The sequence below is a fragment of the Talpa occidentalis genome, unplaced genomic scaffold (genome assembly GCF_014898055.3).
Source record: "Talpa occidentalis isolate TD23 unplaced genomic scaffold, MPIMG_talOcc4v2.1 talOcc4.5, whole genome shotgun sequence".
In the NCBI taxonomy this organism is placed as follows: Eukaryota; Metazoa; Chordata; class Mammalia; order Eulipotyphla; family Talpidae; genus Talpa; species Talpa occidentalis.
Genome location: NW_023604861.1, coordinates 58,241,981 through 58,256,921, shown reverse-complemented (window position 1 = coordinate 58,256,921; position 14,941 = coordinate 58,241,981). Strand labels below are relative to the sequence as shown.

General features: G+C 39.9%; 1 protein-coding gene across 1 annotated transcript in view; it reads right to left on the bottom strand.

The window, feature by feature from the left end:
- LOC119258537 (serine/threonine-protein kinase Nek5-like) overlaps positions 1 to 14,941 on the bottom strand; it is a 110,712-nt gene that overhangs the window by 53,699 nt on the left and 42,072 nt on the right. Inside the window, 9 exon segments of the mRNA XM_037526818.1 lie at positions 295 to 472; positions 1,372 to 1,498; positions 3,248 to 3,316; positions 3,537 to 3,617; positions 7,662 to 7,754; positions 9,257 to 9,343; positions 10,278 to 10,382; positions 11,878 to 11,944; positions 13,190 to 13,374. Of these exon segments, the coding sequence (XP_037382715.1) occupies positions 295 to 472; positions 1,372 to 1,498; positions 3,248 to 3,316; positions 3,537 to 3,617; positions 7,662 to 7,754; positions 9,257 to 9,343; positions 10,278 to 10,382; positions 11,878 to 11,944; positions 13,190 to 13,374 (992 nt within the window).

Genomic DNA, 14,941 nt, shown 5'->3' with positions numbered 1-14,941 from the left:
GGGATAACTGTTATTTTAATTTCAATTTTATTGGGGAAAAAAATCCTTCAAGAAATTTCAGGAAGTTAGTGTGCTAGCATGGGAAGGCAAATCAAGTTGACTGCCCTTCCTTGGACCCTTTGCCCTCACTTAGAGGAAAGAAGGATTCTGGATCTTTCCTCCTGTACTTTCCCATAGCTGGGGTGCTCAGTTTTCTGGGATAATTAGTGGGCCTTCTCTGGAGGTAGGGGAGAAATGAAAACAATGCCTGATATTTGATAGCAAGTCCCTAGAGAGAGTCCTGAAAAGTGATACAACACAGCTGCATTGACGGCCCTTGCTGAGGACCGTTTTGATGCGGACTCACCCTCAGGCTTGGTGGTGCAGGTGGAAGTGACTTCAGACTCTGCCATCATCCGCAGCAGAGTCTGAGGAGCTCTGGCTTCCCACTGTCTTCTGTTTTCTGCAGCTGCAGCCTCCTGAATGAACAATTCTGTAAGAAAATAACGTAAGAAAAATAACTTAAGTGTGACTAGCTACACTAAACAGTTTCTTAGGAAACTTCACAGGCAGTCCATCACTGGCCCATTCACAACCAGAGAAGTCACCACCCTCATACTAACATAGATTGCGCCACAGGGAGGTAAAGGGAAAGAAAAAATGAAGAGAATAGCATTTATTAAACATCTAATATGGTCAAGTACTTTCTATATCAAATTTAACCTTAGTTCTCGTAATAATCCTGCTTGGTTGTTCCTCAAAGGAAATTGAGATTCAGGGCATTTTTAGCCCATTGTGGAAAGTCACACAACCAGAAAGCGGAAGCACCAGGTGGGACTCAAGCCAAGTCTGTCTCCAAAGCCCACGCATATCCTATCACACCGCATCGCTGAGAGATGACAGAGCCCTAACCTAGTGGCAGAGGGAATGAAGGGGGAGGAAGTCTCTAGAGACATCCCAGAACAGAAACCACCTTGGGCAGGAACTGTCAGCCTGGTGATGTGTTGCCCAAATAAAGCATCACGTGGGAGGAGGTACTCGCAGGTTGGATTGTACATGTGCTAAGTTTGAGATGCTTTGGGTCTTGGCCATGTTGCTTTATAGAAGATAATGAGAAAACAGCTGGGTGTGGAGCTTGTGGCTGCAAGAAGCTGAAGCCGAGGGAGCTGGTGAAACTGCTCAAGGAGACAGTGTTGAGAAAGCAAGGAGGCTGGGTGCCGGGGAGTGCTGGCATCATGGCATGGGCACAGGGGGGAGCAGAGAACTGGGTCCCCGTCCAGCTCTGGGAGGCAGGGGGACACATGACAGTGGAGTATCAGGAGACGAGAGAGGATAGAGCATGAAACAATCTTGAACGACCTGCCTCATCTACAGATTTCAAGGGACACATACCTGCTTCTGGGCGACAGAGTTTTTCAAATGCTTTGTCTGTATAATCTTCATGGTCCTTAATACGTTTAGATTCCTTAAACTTCTTGCCATCCTCAAAGGTCAAAGTTTCATTTAGCATATCCACTGCCTAAGGCAATTCCACAATGTTTCATGAGAAAACGCCGTATTTTGAAAATAAATATTAAAAACAATGCAGTGTGTTCCCAGTAATGACTTTTACCAAGATACATGGTATATATTCAACATATATTAAATAAATTAATAGAGTTTAAAAACTAGAACTATGTTCAAACATGTTCTAAACTATGTTCAAGATAGAAACAGTTTTCATTTCTTCTCCTTGCTCATCATAATGGCAATTAATTTTATTCAGACTTCCCGTCTTCAGTATTATTGTACTTGAGTTCCATTCTGCAGAACTCTCAAGGTAATGTCATCCACAGCCTGTTTGAAGTATACAGCCTTCCTAAGTGGGCCCTGAAACTGCTCCTAATGTCCCATAAGCCATACTAAAAAAGATCACTCTGCTTCAAGCAAATCAAAGCACAGAATAATAAAGGATAACTACTCTGGTAGATAATTTTTTGACTCTATTCTTTTATTCTAGGAGGCCAGCTTCACTGATGCCCTATGGACACCCTGCTCCTCAGGGTCGACACAGAAATGGGTCACCAAATTTGCTCCTTTCTAATGCAGCTCCAGGGGCTATTATCACTTTTCCCCATTTAATGAAGGAAGTCTTTATGCAGTAAGATGCTAGCAAAATCTGAAAGACAGGCAGAGCACAGGATTTGGGGGGGGGCAGTAAAAATACTCTGTATAGTACTGTAAAGATGGACACACATCATTATGCATTTGTCCAAACCGATAAAATGTACATCAGGAGTGAACTCTAAAGTACACTATGAGCCTGGCTGATATTGAGGTGTCAAATGTAACAAATGTCCCACTCTGGTGGGGAGTGTTGATGGTGGAGAGGTTATCATGGTGGAGAGGTTATCACCTGTAGGAGCAGGGCATCTATGAGAAATCTCCATACTTTCCACTCAATCTTGGTATGAACCTAAAGCTGCTATCAAACATGCAGTCTATTAAAAAACACAACTAGTCATTCACCACACACATCAAAAGGATTGGAAAGAAATGATAACATTAAATTATTTTAAATTAATAAAGAATATAAAAGAAATTGAGTATTAGCTCTGATATAGAATATATACACACATATATACGTATATATACACACTCATACTGAGCTTTTGGTACTTTTAAAGGTAAACTCAGAGAAAGTGAAATGGAGACACAAATAGGCTCATTTTTGGTATTTGTTAGCAGGTCTGGAAAAAAGTGGGTAGAGAAAAGATGCCGAACTCAGTGATAAAATGAAGCTTGAGTGGACAGTGCTAGTGTGTTCACTGCTGTGTCAATGAGAGCCCAACTGCCTGAGATTTATGAAAGGCCAGTGCAAAGTTATAAATAAATAAAACCTAAAATTATAAAATATGCATAGTTTTAGGGAAACTGCTCCATTTTCTTAAATATGTATATTGGTTGCTGACTATTATGGTCTCCTATTTTAATTTGGCTATGGTAAAAAGTTATATTATGAGAAAAATAGTTCCTCATATAAAATAGTTTCTTATAAAAAAAAGTAAATCTGATTGGAATAGTCTATCTAAGGGACTAATTTCAAGTAAAAAACATAGAGTGGGAGCATTAAAAGTATTTTGGGAACACTCAGTTGAACACCAGAGATCCTTCTAAAATGTTTGAAGAAAACTCTCCTTAGCCCCTGTGCAAAAATTTCATGAAACAAGCTATTAAGACACTCATTTTTCTCATGCCACGTAATGGAAATATATACTTAATGGCATACCTTTTCCTCTTGGATGGTGTTTTCATCAGAAATGCAGTTGTCTAAATTAATTTCAAACTTTACCCCTCTCTTGAAGAAATCAAGAAAAAAGTCTTAGTTTAGCAATCCAATAAATTTACAACCCCCTATTTGACATTACAGATACTGAAAGTCACCAGTTTAACATTAACAAAATAAGGCAATTCCATAAAATAGTAGGGAGGAAAGTCCTATAGGTAACCCAGATTGTAAGGTGGGGACTACCAGCCAAGCTTTTAATATGAAACCAAAAGACAAAAATGTTTATTACCTTAGCTTTATATTTCTGTTCTGGAATTACACTTTCCTTTATGTTCTGAAGTCTAATCTGTTTCAAGTCTCTTTCAATATCCTGAAAGTTTAGAGAAAAATGAAAATCTATCATTTAATATTGATCAATCAGACTGTTATATTTTAACAACCCCTGGATCAAATAATGTTTGACTTCTGGATTGAATGCATGATTACTTTGAGAATAAAAATGTGCCTTTGTAAAGGATAGCTAACGATAATTCACTGAAATCTTGGGCACAGTGTCCATTAACTTAGAATAGTAATACATTTAACACTGAGATCACAATGGGTAAAAGTTTATAATGTAACAACACTTATCACTCAATATAACCTAATCTAATTCAAGAATGTGATTCTGACTACAGGATCATTCCCTTAAGGAATGAGGAACACAGGAAAAGTGCACAGCTCTTGAGAACATAAAGGAAGGCGTGGACTTTAAAAACTGATGGGCAATTGAGGAAGAGAAGGCTGTAAATGCAGATGACATATGTGGAAGGAATTGCGGAGAGGTGAACTTCAGCACTGAGCTTACTCAGGTGTCAGTCCTGGGCCCTCTGTCTCCACTTCCTCAATAGAAGATGGTCTCAGTCATCCCTACGGATTTAAATGCCATCTTCACGCAATGACTCTTAACCATGTACCTTCAGGCTTGCTCTCTCCCCCTCTGCGGTGAGACACAATATATATTCAACTGCCTACTTGGCATCATCTTCACTTTAATATTCATTCCACAAATTCATATTGAGCAGCCACTGAGGGCCAGATGCTGTCCTACAAGTGTACTCACACTGTGATTGTGACCAAAAGGTCCCTGCTGACATGGAACTTCTATTTACTTCTATTTACAATTCCTTCCACACATGTCATCTGCATTTAGGTAACAACAGAGTTAAACGAATGACATAATTTCAGAAAGTGCTAAGTGCTATGAAAGAAATAAAATAGGAGAATAGCATGGAAAATGATAGAAGTTGAGAGTAATACAGATTTATTTGGCATTTGACTTAAGCCCTGCAATGATGTGGACCTTGGCAGAGCCAGTTGGGAAAAGAGTGTTCCACACAGTGGCTGCAGCAGGAGGAAGGCCCAAAAGCAGGTAAGCAATCGCTCAGATTTTCTTTAACTCAACATGTCCAACGTGGAACTCTGAATTGTTCCTCCTCTGAATTTTGCTCCCCACTCTTCTCCCATCCTCTATACCGCGTCTAAGTAAATGGCATTTTCATCCCTTCCAAGCCAGAAATTTAGGAGTCTCCTTAATAGATGCAGCTATAGATAGAGGTTTCCCTCATATCCAAAGTAGAGTATTCCTATTTGGTATGATTTGGTAAGTGGTTTGGGGTCTGGGAATGCTCAAAAATGATTCCGTAGAAATAATTATGAGACAGGAAGGGTCCCAGGACAAGAACAGGACAGGATTCAGGGAAAAGAATTTTGCTGTTCCATGGGTTGGTAAACAAGAGGTTAAAAAACCTTACGACTCCAGGTCCAGACACCTGCTGCCATCAATTTCCTTGGCTCATTGTTGCTTTTTACCATTTCTGAGCTACCATTCTAGAGCTTATCAAGTTGGCAGCTATGGGAAGAAAAGGGTGCTACAGATCCGAAGAAAAGAGGCACAGACCTTGAGACCAGACTGGTTCACACTGGAGCTGCTGGGGGCACCCAGCCCCCACAGATGGTCATCGTGGAGATGGTTACCAGCCCTGCACAACCCCCGCGCTGCTGCTGCTGGGGCCCACCGCTAGCAACAATAAGTGGACTTTAGCCAAGTCTACTCTCCTTGCCTTCTCAGCCAAGAACATTTAATTCCTTTGTTCTCAAACCCCATTCCTAAAACCTATATAGATCCCAAGCCCCGGTAACTCACGGAGCCACTCATGCCGAGAAAGGTCTCCCCAGAACTCTCTGTCTTGCTCTTTTGCTGATGTCACCCTCACTCTTTGCCTCACCTATGCCTGTGGAGACCTCTTTTCAGCCTGGACCAGAAGGTCTCAAGAGCTCTTTCCTCAGTTTGGGAGCAGGACCCTTAGTTCCATTCCTCTGACTCCTGGCAGGTGGGCCGTGGACAGCGGCTGGTTCACTCCCAGCTTATCTGCCTGTGTTGTCAGTGGGATCAGATTGAGTGCCCCTGGGCCTGCTCCCAGGGCAGGGGACAATAACAATGTTCCCAAACCCCAAAAATAACCTACCAAATCATACCATAGGAGCACTCTACTTTCAAGTAGCAGAAGAAACCTATATGGAGATAGAGGAAGAGATAGACATCAATATTGTGTGGAGATGTGTGTGTGTGTGTGTATATATATATATATATATATATATATACACAATTTCCTTGGCTCATTGTTTCTTTTTACCATTTCTGAGCTGCCTTTCCACAGCTTATCAAGTTGGCAGCTACAGGAAGAAAAGGGTACTATACACCAGACAAGAAGAGGCACAGACCTGAGACCAGACTGGTCTGGTCACACACACATATATTTTTGTAATGCTTTCTTCTCTCCACCATCTTATATTAGGTAACTATCATCTCCCCCTTAGAATTAATTACTGCCTCTTCTGTATTACCACAATGTCTGGATGTTCTTCACATATGGCACATGTCAGTTTGAATCATTATTAGTTGTTTGCCCTGCAACCTTGGGAAGGGTGTTTTTCTTCCTTGCAATATTATGAACTCTGAAACAAGATTGTGACTTATGTCTCACTTATATTTGTGAGGCTGGTTGTGTACTCTGGTTGTTACAATTGTAGAAGAAGTGTCATATTGCTTTTTTGTTCTTAAAATGACATGCACATCAAAGACATCTTTACAGACACATCACCCAAAGCAGTGATAGTGAAGGCAAAGATAAACAGCTGGGACTACATCAAATTAAAGAGCTTCTGCACAGCAAAAGAGACAATAACAAAAACAAAGAGAAACCCCACAACTGGGAGAACATTTTTGCATACAACACTAATGATAAAGGACTGATCACAAAAATCTACAAAGAGCTGATGAGACTCAACAAAAACAAAGAAAATAATCCAGTCAAAAAATGGGCAGAAGAGCTAAAAAGAAACTTCTCTGAAGAGGAAACGCAAATGGCCAACAGGCATATGAAAAAATGTTCAACATCACTTGTAATCAGGGAAATGCAAATCAAAACTATAATGAGATACCATCTTACACCAGTGAGAATGGCACATATTAAAAAAAACTAGCAACAACAAATGTTGCTGAGGTTGTGGAGAAAAGGAACTCTCCGCACTGCTGGTGGGAGTGCAAACTGGTCCAACCACTATGGAGAGCTGTGTGGAGATTTCTGGACCTACTAAACATAGAGCTTCCATATGATGCAGCAATTCCACTCCTAGGTATTTACCCAAAGGACAGAAACAGTAATTCCAAAGGGCACCTGCACCCCTATGTTTATAGCAGCACTATTTACAATAGCTAAGATATGGAAACAACCCAAATGCCCAAAAATAGATGACTGGATCAAGAAGATGTGGTACATAAAATATTAAAAAAAAATTATCTTAAACTCCCAAGCCTCATCCTTCCCACTGGGTAGAAAATTCAACCTCCATCCACTGTGAAACTCCAGCATCAAATCCTGTGAAAGTCCTGGGGGATTTCACAAAGCAAATCATTCAGGGAGCCCTTTCAGCCTTAGCTTAGCCTGGGTTCCTCTCACCTGTCCTTAGGGAGGCCCTCATGACACCTTGAAAATAAAGTTGACAGACATTCCGGAAGAAACAAACAAACAAACAAAATAGTTCTTGAGAACCATTTGATTCATTTCCCTACTCTCATCAAATATATAAGGCTGAGATGAAAGAGAAGTTTACTGTCAGATTTCTGAGCAATGTGTCTGAGACTTTGACTCAAACACCATCTGGAAAGCTGAACTTTCATACACTAATGTGAGCAGTTCTCAAACTTAGCAGCACACTAAATCACCTGGGCAGCTTCTGAAAACACGATGCCTGGACACCCCCCCCCACATTTGGGGAAGATCCCAAAATACTTGAGGTTTTTTCTTTACATTTCCAACATGACTGTACTGCACAGTGAGGAGTAAGTATCACCAGAGCATCTAACCATCACCTGCACAGGTGTGTCTTCCTCAGGTGCCTCTTGGTGGATGGGTAGGTTACTCTTCTTCACCAAGTAGGTTCTATGACTTACTTTTGAGTCCTCCTTTAAGACAAATTATACACAGTCAACAAGTTTGATTCTGTGTCAGTTCTGAAGGTTATTTTATGAACCTCATCCAGGGCTTGAATGGTATCTAGCAAAAAATGCGTTCCCTCCTGCTGGCTTAGGGGAGATCATGGGAGCGACTGGAAGAGTCTTTTTTTGGCCCCTTCTCATATGGCTGACTTGCTGTTCCCAGAGCTTTTCCACAGTCTCCCAGGAAATGTCTACTCTCCATCTTTCCTAGGCACAGGCTTTCCACCTTAAAAATAAGGCTGATGAGGGCACAAGCTCCTCACCACTAACCAGGCCCTCTGTGCTGGGGAAAGCCATCCTCATCCTGCCCTCCTGGTGCCCAATCCTCTGTGTGAACCTATGCCTGGCGCTGCCTCTCTAAATTCCACTCATCTTCTCAAACATGGTTTATGATCCATCTCCTCTCTCCTTCTGCTCATCCTGCTCATCTTTATTCCTCTGCATCTCCAGAGCTTGACCTTATTCAGTCTTATTCGATCACTGCTACGTGTGTGTGTGTCTTATTTTTCCAGCTCTTTATGGACAGCAGCACATATGTGAGAAAGAATGGAGCTTTTTGAATCAGGTATTTATTTAGCCTGCCTCATAATATCTAAATGACTTTGGATGAGTTACTTAACAGCTGTTATGAGGACTACATGGGGTAAAATATGTGAAAACTCTAGTTCAGATACTGGTCCTTACCACTGAATAATGCCATATGTTCATTTCTCCTGTGTTAACTCATCTATTTGCTCATCTCTATTGCTCAGGGCAGGGGAGAGAGAGAAGGACCCATTTTGGAGTGTGGATGGTTCTACTCAATGAGTGTGTCACTCCAGTATATCTGAAGTGAGAGGCCAGCTATGCCCTGGGCCAGTGTCATTGTCCACAAGACTCTGATAGGAGGCACATTCCAGGCCTCTGGAGAAATTTCTTGTATTTAAATATCTAGTGTTTTTCACACAACATGGTCTCCAAATAATAGCTATTTCATCTGGATCTTCACTGATGAATCAGGTTGCTGAGAGATGGAAGAATGTGTGTCCAACATGGCACCTTTAATAGATTTTTAAGAATCATCTCAACTCAAAGTTTGCCTTATAGATTTTTGAAACTAACCCCTGTATTTAAGACTATTTCATTATAGCTGAATTCAATAAATGCTAGTCTTTCCTCCTATCTTATGGGTATGAACTTGCTCTTTCTACATCTAATTCAGTTCTGGTGCAAAGTAGCTGCTCACATGACTGAAATGAGGAAGACAATCAGCCATTCCTGGGAATCTCAGATAACTTCATTATCTTGAGTAGTCTCAGGTCAACCCAAATAATAAAGCTTCAACTCGATCTAACAACTTTTCTATCAAAAAAAGTTGATCAGATAAAATTTAATTTTTCCTATGAGATCAATGTTATCAATATCTGCTCAGCTTAGTTATCTCTAAAGCAATAAGACAATGTTTCCTTTAGAAGAATGAATTTATTTACCTCCAGTTCATTCCCCATCCTCTTTCGGATTTCCTTTATATCTTTGTGATACTGCTGGCGGATTTCCTCTAACTGCTTCCAATATTCCTAGAAAGCAATCCCAACACAAGCATTTTTAATTTTTTGGTGAACTGAACAAAATAATGTCTTCATTGCCTATGATTTTTAAAATATGTGATAAACAGCAGGAATCAAAAAACATATTGCTCCTGAGGATGACAATCTGCCTTATATTTTGGCTGTGATCATTCATCCCTGAGAGGGATATGGTAGCTTATGGTGACCACACTTACATATAAAACCCCAAATGTGTTTATGAATTGATAGAGTCCCCTTTTTATATATAGTCCTGTAATTGATGGAATTTTGACCCTTCAAAAAACATATGTTGGAGTCCTAACCTCTAGTATCTTCGAATGTGAACTTATTTGGAGATAATGATATTGCAGATGCAATTAGTTGGAGTATAAAAGTCCCTAATCCAGTATGATGGGTGTCCCTTTAAGAAGACAGCTGCGTGAAGAGGGATAGGGAGAAGGCCATGGCAGAGAATGCAGCCAGAGAGCTGCCAGCCCAGGAATGCCATTTTGCCTACAAAGCAGCAGAAGCTAGAAAGAGGCAGGGAAGGGATTCCCCTACAGGTTTCAGAAAGAGCACAGCCCTGTTAACACTTTGATTTTGGACTTACAGCTTCCAGAACTGTGAAACAAGAAATTTCTGTTGTTTTAAACCACCCAGTTTGTTGTAACTTGCTAAGGCAGCCCCAGGGAATGACTACAACTTTCAAAAATGTTAATGATGGACCTTATCAACCCAAGATAAAAGCCTATGAGCTACATTGCATTCTCTAAGAGGGTAAGATACATGGCTCTCTATCCCCTGGAAGTGCCAACATGAGTGTGTCCATCAAGTATTTGTGCAACCAAGGTTTCAGGCACAAAGTAGAAAATAAATGTCACACTATATTATGGTACAAAAGACAACAGAGGTACAGTGACAGCCATGGACTGATGTTGTTAACCTGTTCCTTCATTTCATTTCTCCTGAGCTGCAGCTCCTGGAATCTAGGCTCGTCTTTATTACTTCTCCGGTTGTGACATGGCTCAGCAGAAGATGGACGAAGACCCTATTATTTGAATAAGATAATTTATAAAGCATACTTGCATTTTGGAAACATCTCATTTGACCTTGTCTTTTTCCTTTATTTTTTTATTATTTTAAATTTTTTTATTTTAATTTTTGGGATTACATGTTTGCTCTTCCATATGAATAACTTCCACTCACCCTCCACCAAACCACCAGTGTTCATAGAATTTTTCATGTCAACAAGAATTATATCACCAATCAAACTCCGTATTTTTGTAATGAGTCATAGTTTTCTTAAGTATTAAAAGAGAAAGAGAATTACTAAAACTAATTGTGTTTATCCCAAGCAATCAATATACTATCATGAAAGATACTAGATTCATTTTCTGAACTGGTAAATTATAATTGCGAAATTAAAGGTCTAAGGCCTCCCTGGTGGTGCAGGTGGTTGAGCGCAGCACTGTGAGGCTGTCTGCAGCCTCTGCAGTGCCGGTTCGATCCCTGCCAGCCGCAGAGCAACCCACATGGCGCGCCAGACCTCTCCTGTCTTGCCCGCTACTCCCCTCAGCAATGTATTTCAGTCATTCTGCTTGTTCTGTTCCCCGCTCTGTCTCTGGTGAATCCTCTCACCCTCCTGCACCTCTGGCCTGTACCCTGGTTCTTGCATAAATAAAATAAAAATAAATCTTTTAAAAAAAGAAATTAAAGTTCTATAAAGGCTTGGCAACCCCTGAAGTATAAAATTAGGTAGGGAAATAGAACTGGAGCTTTTGAGTAGTTCAAAATATGACACAAATGAATGAGATACACACCTAATCTCCCTCAGCCAAAAAAGTTTTCCTACCCCCATTCAAAAATTTCAACTCTGTACTTAAAGGTAAGTATAACTTTCATTTCTAATCAAGTGTAATAATCTCTTTTTTTAAAAAAAATGTGTAGAATTCTAATAAAATAGAATCAAAGAACTGCAGAGGACCTCGAAACTCACCTACTGCAAAACCGTCATTTATCAAAATGAAATTTAGGCTTAGAAAGTTTGCAAGGTCTGCTTAAGGCCACACAGTGAATGACAGTAGCCCCATACTTCCCAGACTCTGATTCAAGCCTATTCCCATTATTCTCTTTTAGCTTAAAAATTGGGGAAATGCAAGGGCCTCCCTGGTGGTCTAGGGGTTAAGTCTCAGCACTATCACCACTATGACCTGAGTTTGACCCCTGCCAGGGAGCTAACCTACTGCCAAGGAGCTAACCTACAGCAGACCTCTCCCATCCACTGCTCCCCTTAGAGTGTATTTCAGTAAATCCACCTGTTCTGCTTCCCACTCCACCTCTGGTAAATTCTTCAATGCCCCACACCACTGGCCTACACCCCAGTTCTATGCAAAATAAGTAAGTGTTTAAAAAATGGGAAATGTGCAGGGCAGTCTTGATCTTCCATGAAGGATAACATTAGCTGTACAGATCCATGAGTATCGGTGAAGAGAGAGACAATTAGAAAATTCCTGATTGTCTCCCATCTTTGGTGTTTTACTTACCAGCTGTTTTTCCACTTTCAACTTATATTGCTGAGCTTCAAATTTCCTATGAAGATATTCAGCAGGCCTTAAGAAATAAAAATATTCAGCCTGAGTAGAAATTTTAAGTAGTCTGAGGCACTGGTTTCGCAAGTAAATTTTCAGCTTAGTATACGTGGCTTGAAGTTGTAAATCTGAGTAGTTCAGAGTTACACAATGTGTACCGTGGAAAAGAAAATCTTTAGGATCGAGAAGAAAAGGAGACAAAGAGAACAGTAATGACAGGAAATACAGGAGACTATAAAACAGGAAAATATTCTGATCCAAGATTTTCTAGGTTATGTTGAAGGGAGAAAACAAGCCCACGCCAGGATCTTCTCATACTTTGGTGGGTACCTAATCCACAGCTTCGTCATCCCAAGACTGGAGGGTGCTTGTCTGTCTCCTGCATCACACACTGAGCAACTTGAGCTGCTGACCCATCCCTTCACCTCTACTCCTTATGCTGCTCCAAATGTTTAGTGAATCAAGAGCTGAGGACTTAACTGTCTCTCATAATGTTTAAGGCATTTCTCCAGCATAATTCTGGTCAAAGTATTTTCAGGTTTATAGATATGTTCCACATAGTTATCTTTTTTGCAGCATTTCCTACAAAGAATTTCTGTAATTTCTGATGGCTAAATAATAGCAACCACATTTTACATCACAGCATGTACAGTGATAAAGTTCTGTGGAATCACAGTACCTTCTAGGGCTCCAGAGACAAAACTATCACTTCAGAAGTTACTCCTACAAGAGCAACAAGATGAGTAGACCCCAGTTTTTGAAGAGTCAAGTTGATAAGTCAGTCGTTTAGAAATATGATGAAATGACAAACTAGTTATAGTCTCTGGGCCTTCCTTCCTCATCTATAAAACAGGCACAATACCTCACAGAGGTTGATGTGAGGATTAGATCAGATTAGGTCTGTGATTACAGACTTACTATTGATTAGTACTAATATTAAAAACCTCTTTGGAAAATGATACATATATAACTATTTTCATCACTCCCACAGAATGGAATGTACTAGAAGAATGAAAAATATTAAAAATTGATGAGTTTGAATCTGTGTCCACAATTACATGGTTGCATAAATTAGAAGAAAAGCTACATCAGACCTGAAATAGAAAGGGGTCAAGGGAACCATGAATCAAGTAATTACAATAAAGATTTTGGAAGTTCTTCTTGGATTATTGTTCTGTTGGATTATTGTTGAAAGGATTTCAGAATGAATGAAGACATAGAAAGACATTTTCAGAAAAACAAAGTTGAAGTTAGAGGATGATATTACCATTGACATGGTGATGGGGTGTGACTCTCTTCCTGATTATAATTCTCCTCAGATCCAGCATCTTTTTGAGGAACAAAGCAGTGGCTTGGTGCTTGGGCTCTCTGCCTCAATAGGTCAAGTTGAGCATAATAATAATCATAATGTCCACACACTGCAGCAAGTTTGGGTCTTTCCACCATTTTTATCTGGAGGATTCAGAAAAAGAGAGGAGGTTTTTAAAATTCATATGCTAGAGTTTATTTGGATATTGGAACACACAAAATGGAGGCCTCCCAAAACACTCATCCCATACCACAGATATGAGTTGGCTTGCACTTACCAGAGATACCTCATTGTCAAGGAAACCTAGAAAACACCAATCCTAATCCTCCACCTCAGATTTGATCAGTTTACCTTAGCCTAGAAAATAGGAGCTGCTGTCCTTTTAAGGGACTCCTGATCATTATCCCTTTCCAAGTGGCTTCTTCGTATCCTATAAAACTTGCTCTTGCCCCAAATCCCTCGAGAACAGTGTTGCACTGCTTGGGAGACACTGGCCTCCCCCAATGCATGGATTGACATCAAGCTTACTACTAATTTGTTTTAGTTTTGTCATTTGACATATAATACAAATCTCTCATTGACAGTTTGATAATGACCTTATCTAAGATAGAGTATTAAAGGCATATTATTGGTTTTGCTCCAGATTTGATTTTGAGTAAAATGATCTTAGAAACAGCAAATCCTAGAGCAGAAAAGAGTTTAGAAGCCTAGGGTGTGTAGTATTTTGCTGATTATGAATCACGTGTTTTTCATGCTAGTGTATCAAAAATACTGACTAGTGATCGTGCCTGGCCAACTCAACCTGAAAGACTCTCAGTATTATTGTTTTTGTAATTTTCATGAACTTAATTTACACCTTAAAGGAGAATTCACACCTTTATAGGAGAATAAATGCTGTGCAACTCACAATTTGGGAATTTGCAACATGTTTATATTTAATAAATTGAATACAAAATGGCATCAAGCTTGAAAAAAAATAAAAGATTATGAGCCAGTTAAGAGTTATTCTTCTGGAGTAAAATCAGGCAGACTGCCATCCCAAGGTACACATACACCCAACCAGAACACAATTAGAGGAGAACCAGAAACAACTGTTTATTTATAGAGGCATGCTTTATTTACGTTTATACATGCACTGGGTACAGTCAGAACAGGGTGAGAATTCACCAGAGCCAGATGCAGAGCAGGCAGAAGGACCGAAGTACACTGCTGAGGGGAGCACCAGGAACTCATGTTCCTCTTAGCACATCGAAAGAGCTTAGAATGCGCCACCGAGGCCCAACAACTGTTTATTTTAGAGCTGAGTAAAGACCACTGAGTTAGAAGGCGAGAATGGCCAAATTAACATAGGAAAGCCAGTCAAAATTCTGCAGAATTTAAAAAGTAATCCTGCAGAATTTAACTATAATTCTGCAAAATAGTCCTGCAGAATTTAACTCTAATCCTGACAACTCTGCCTTCATAACAGTTGATAGATAACAAAAGGGGGAAAGATCAAGTCTATTGGAAAGACCTCAAAGTTGAAATATGAATAATCAAACAAAAGGTTAAAATGGAAATTTCCTCACTGTAGAGAAGTAACATGCTATATTCTTTGTCCTTTTTAATGCTACCAGGGTCAAAATATATGTAATTGTAGCGATTTGGCCATTTTTAACTTACAAAAATGGCATTTTTAATACAGATCTATTTAAATATTAAAGTGACTGT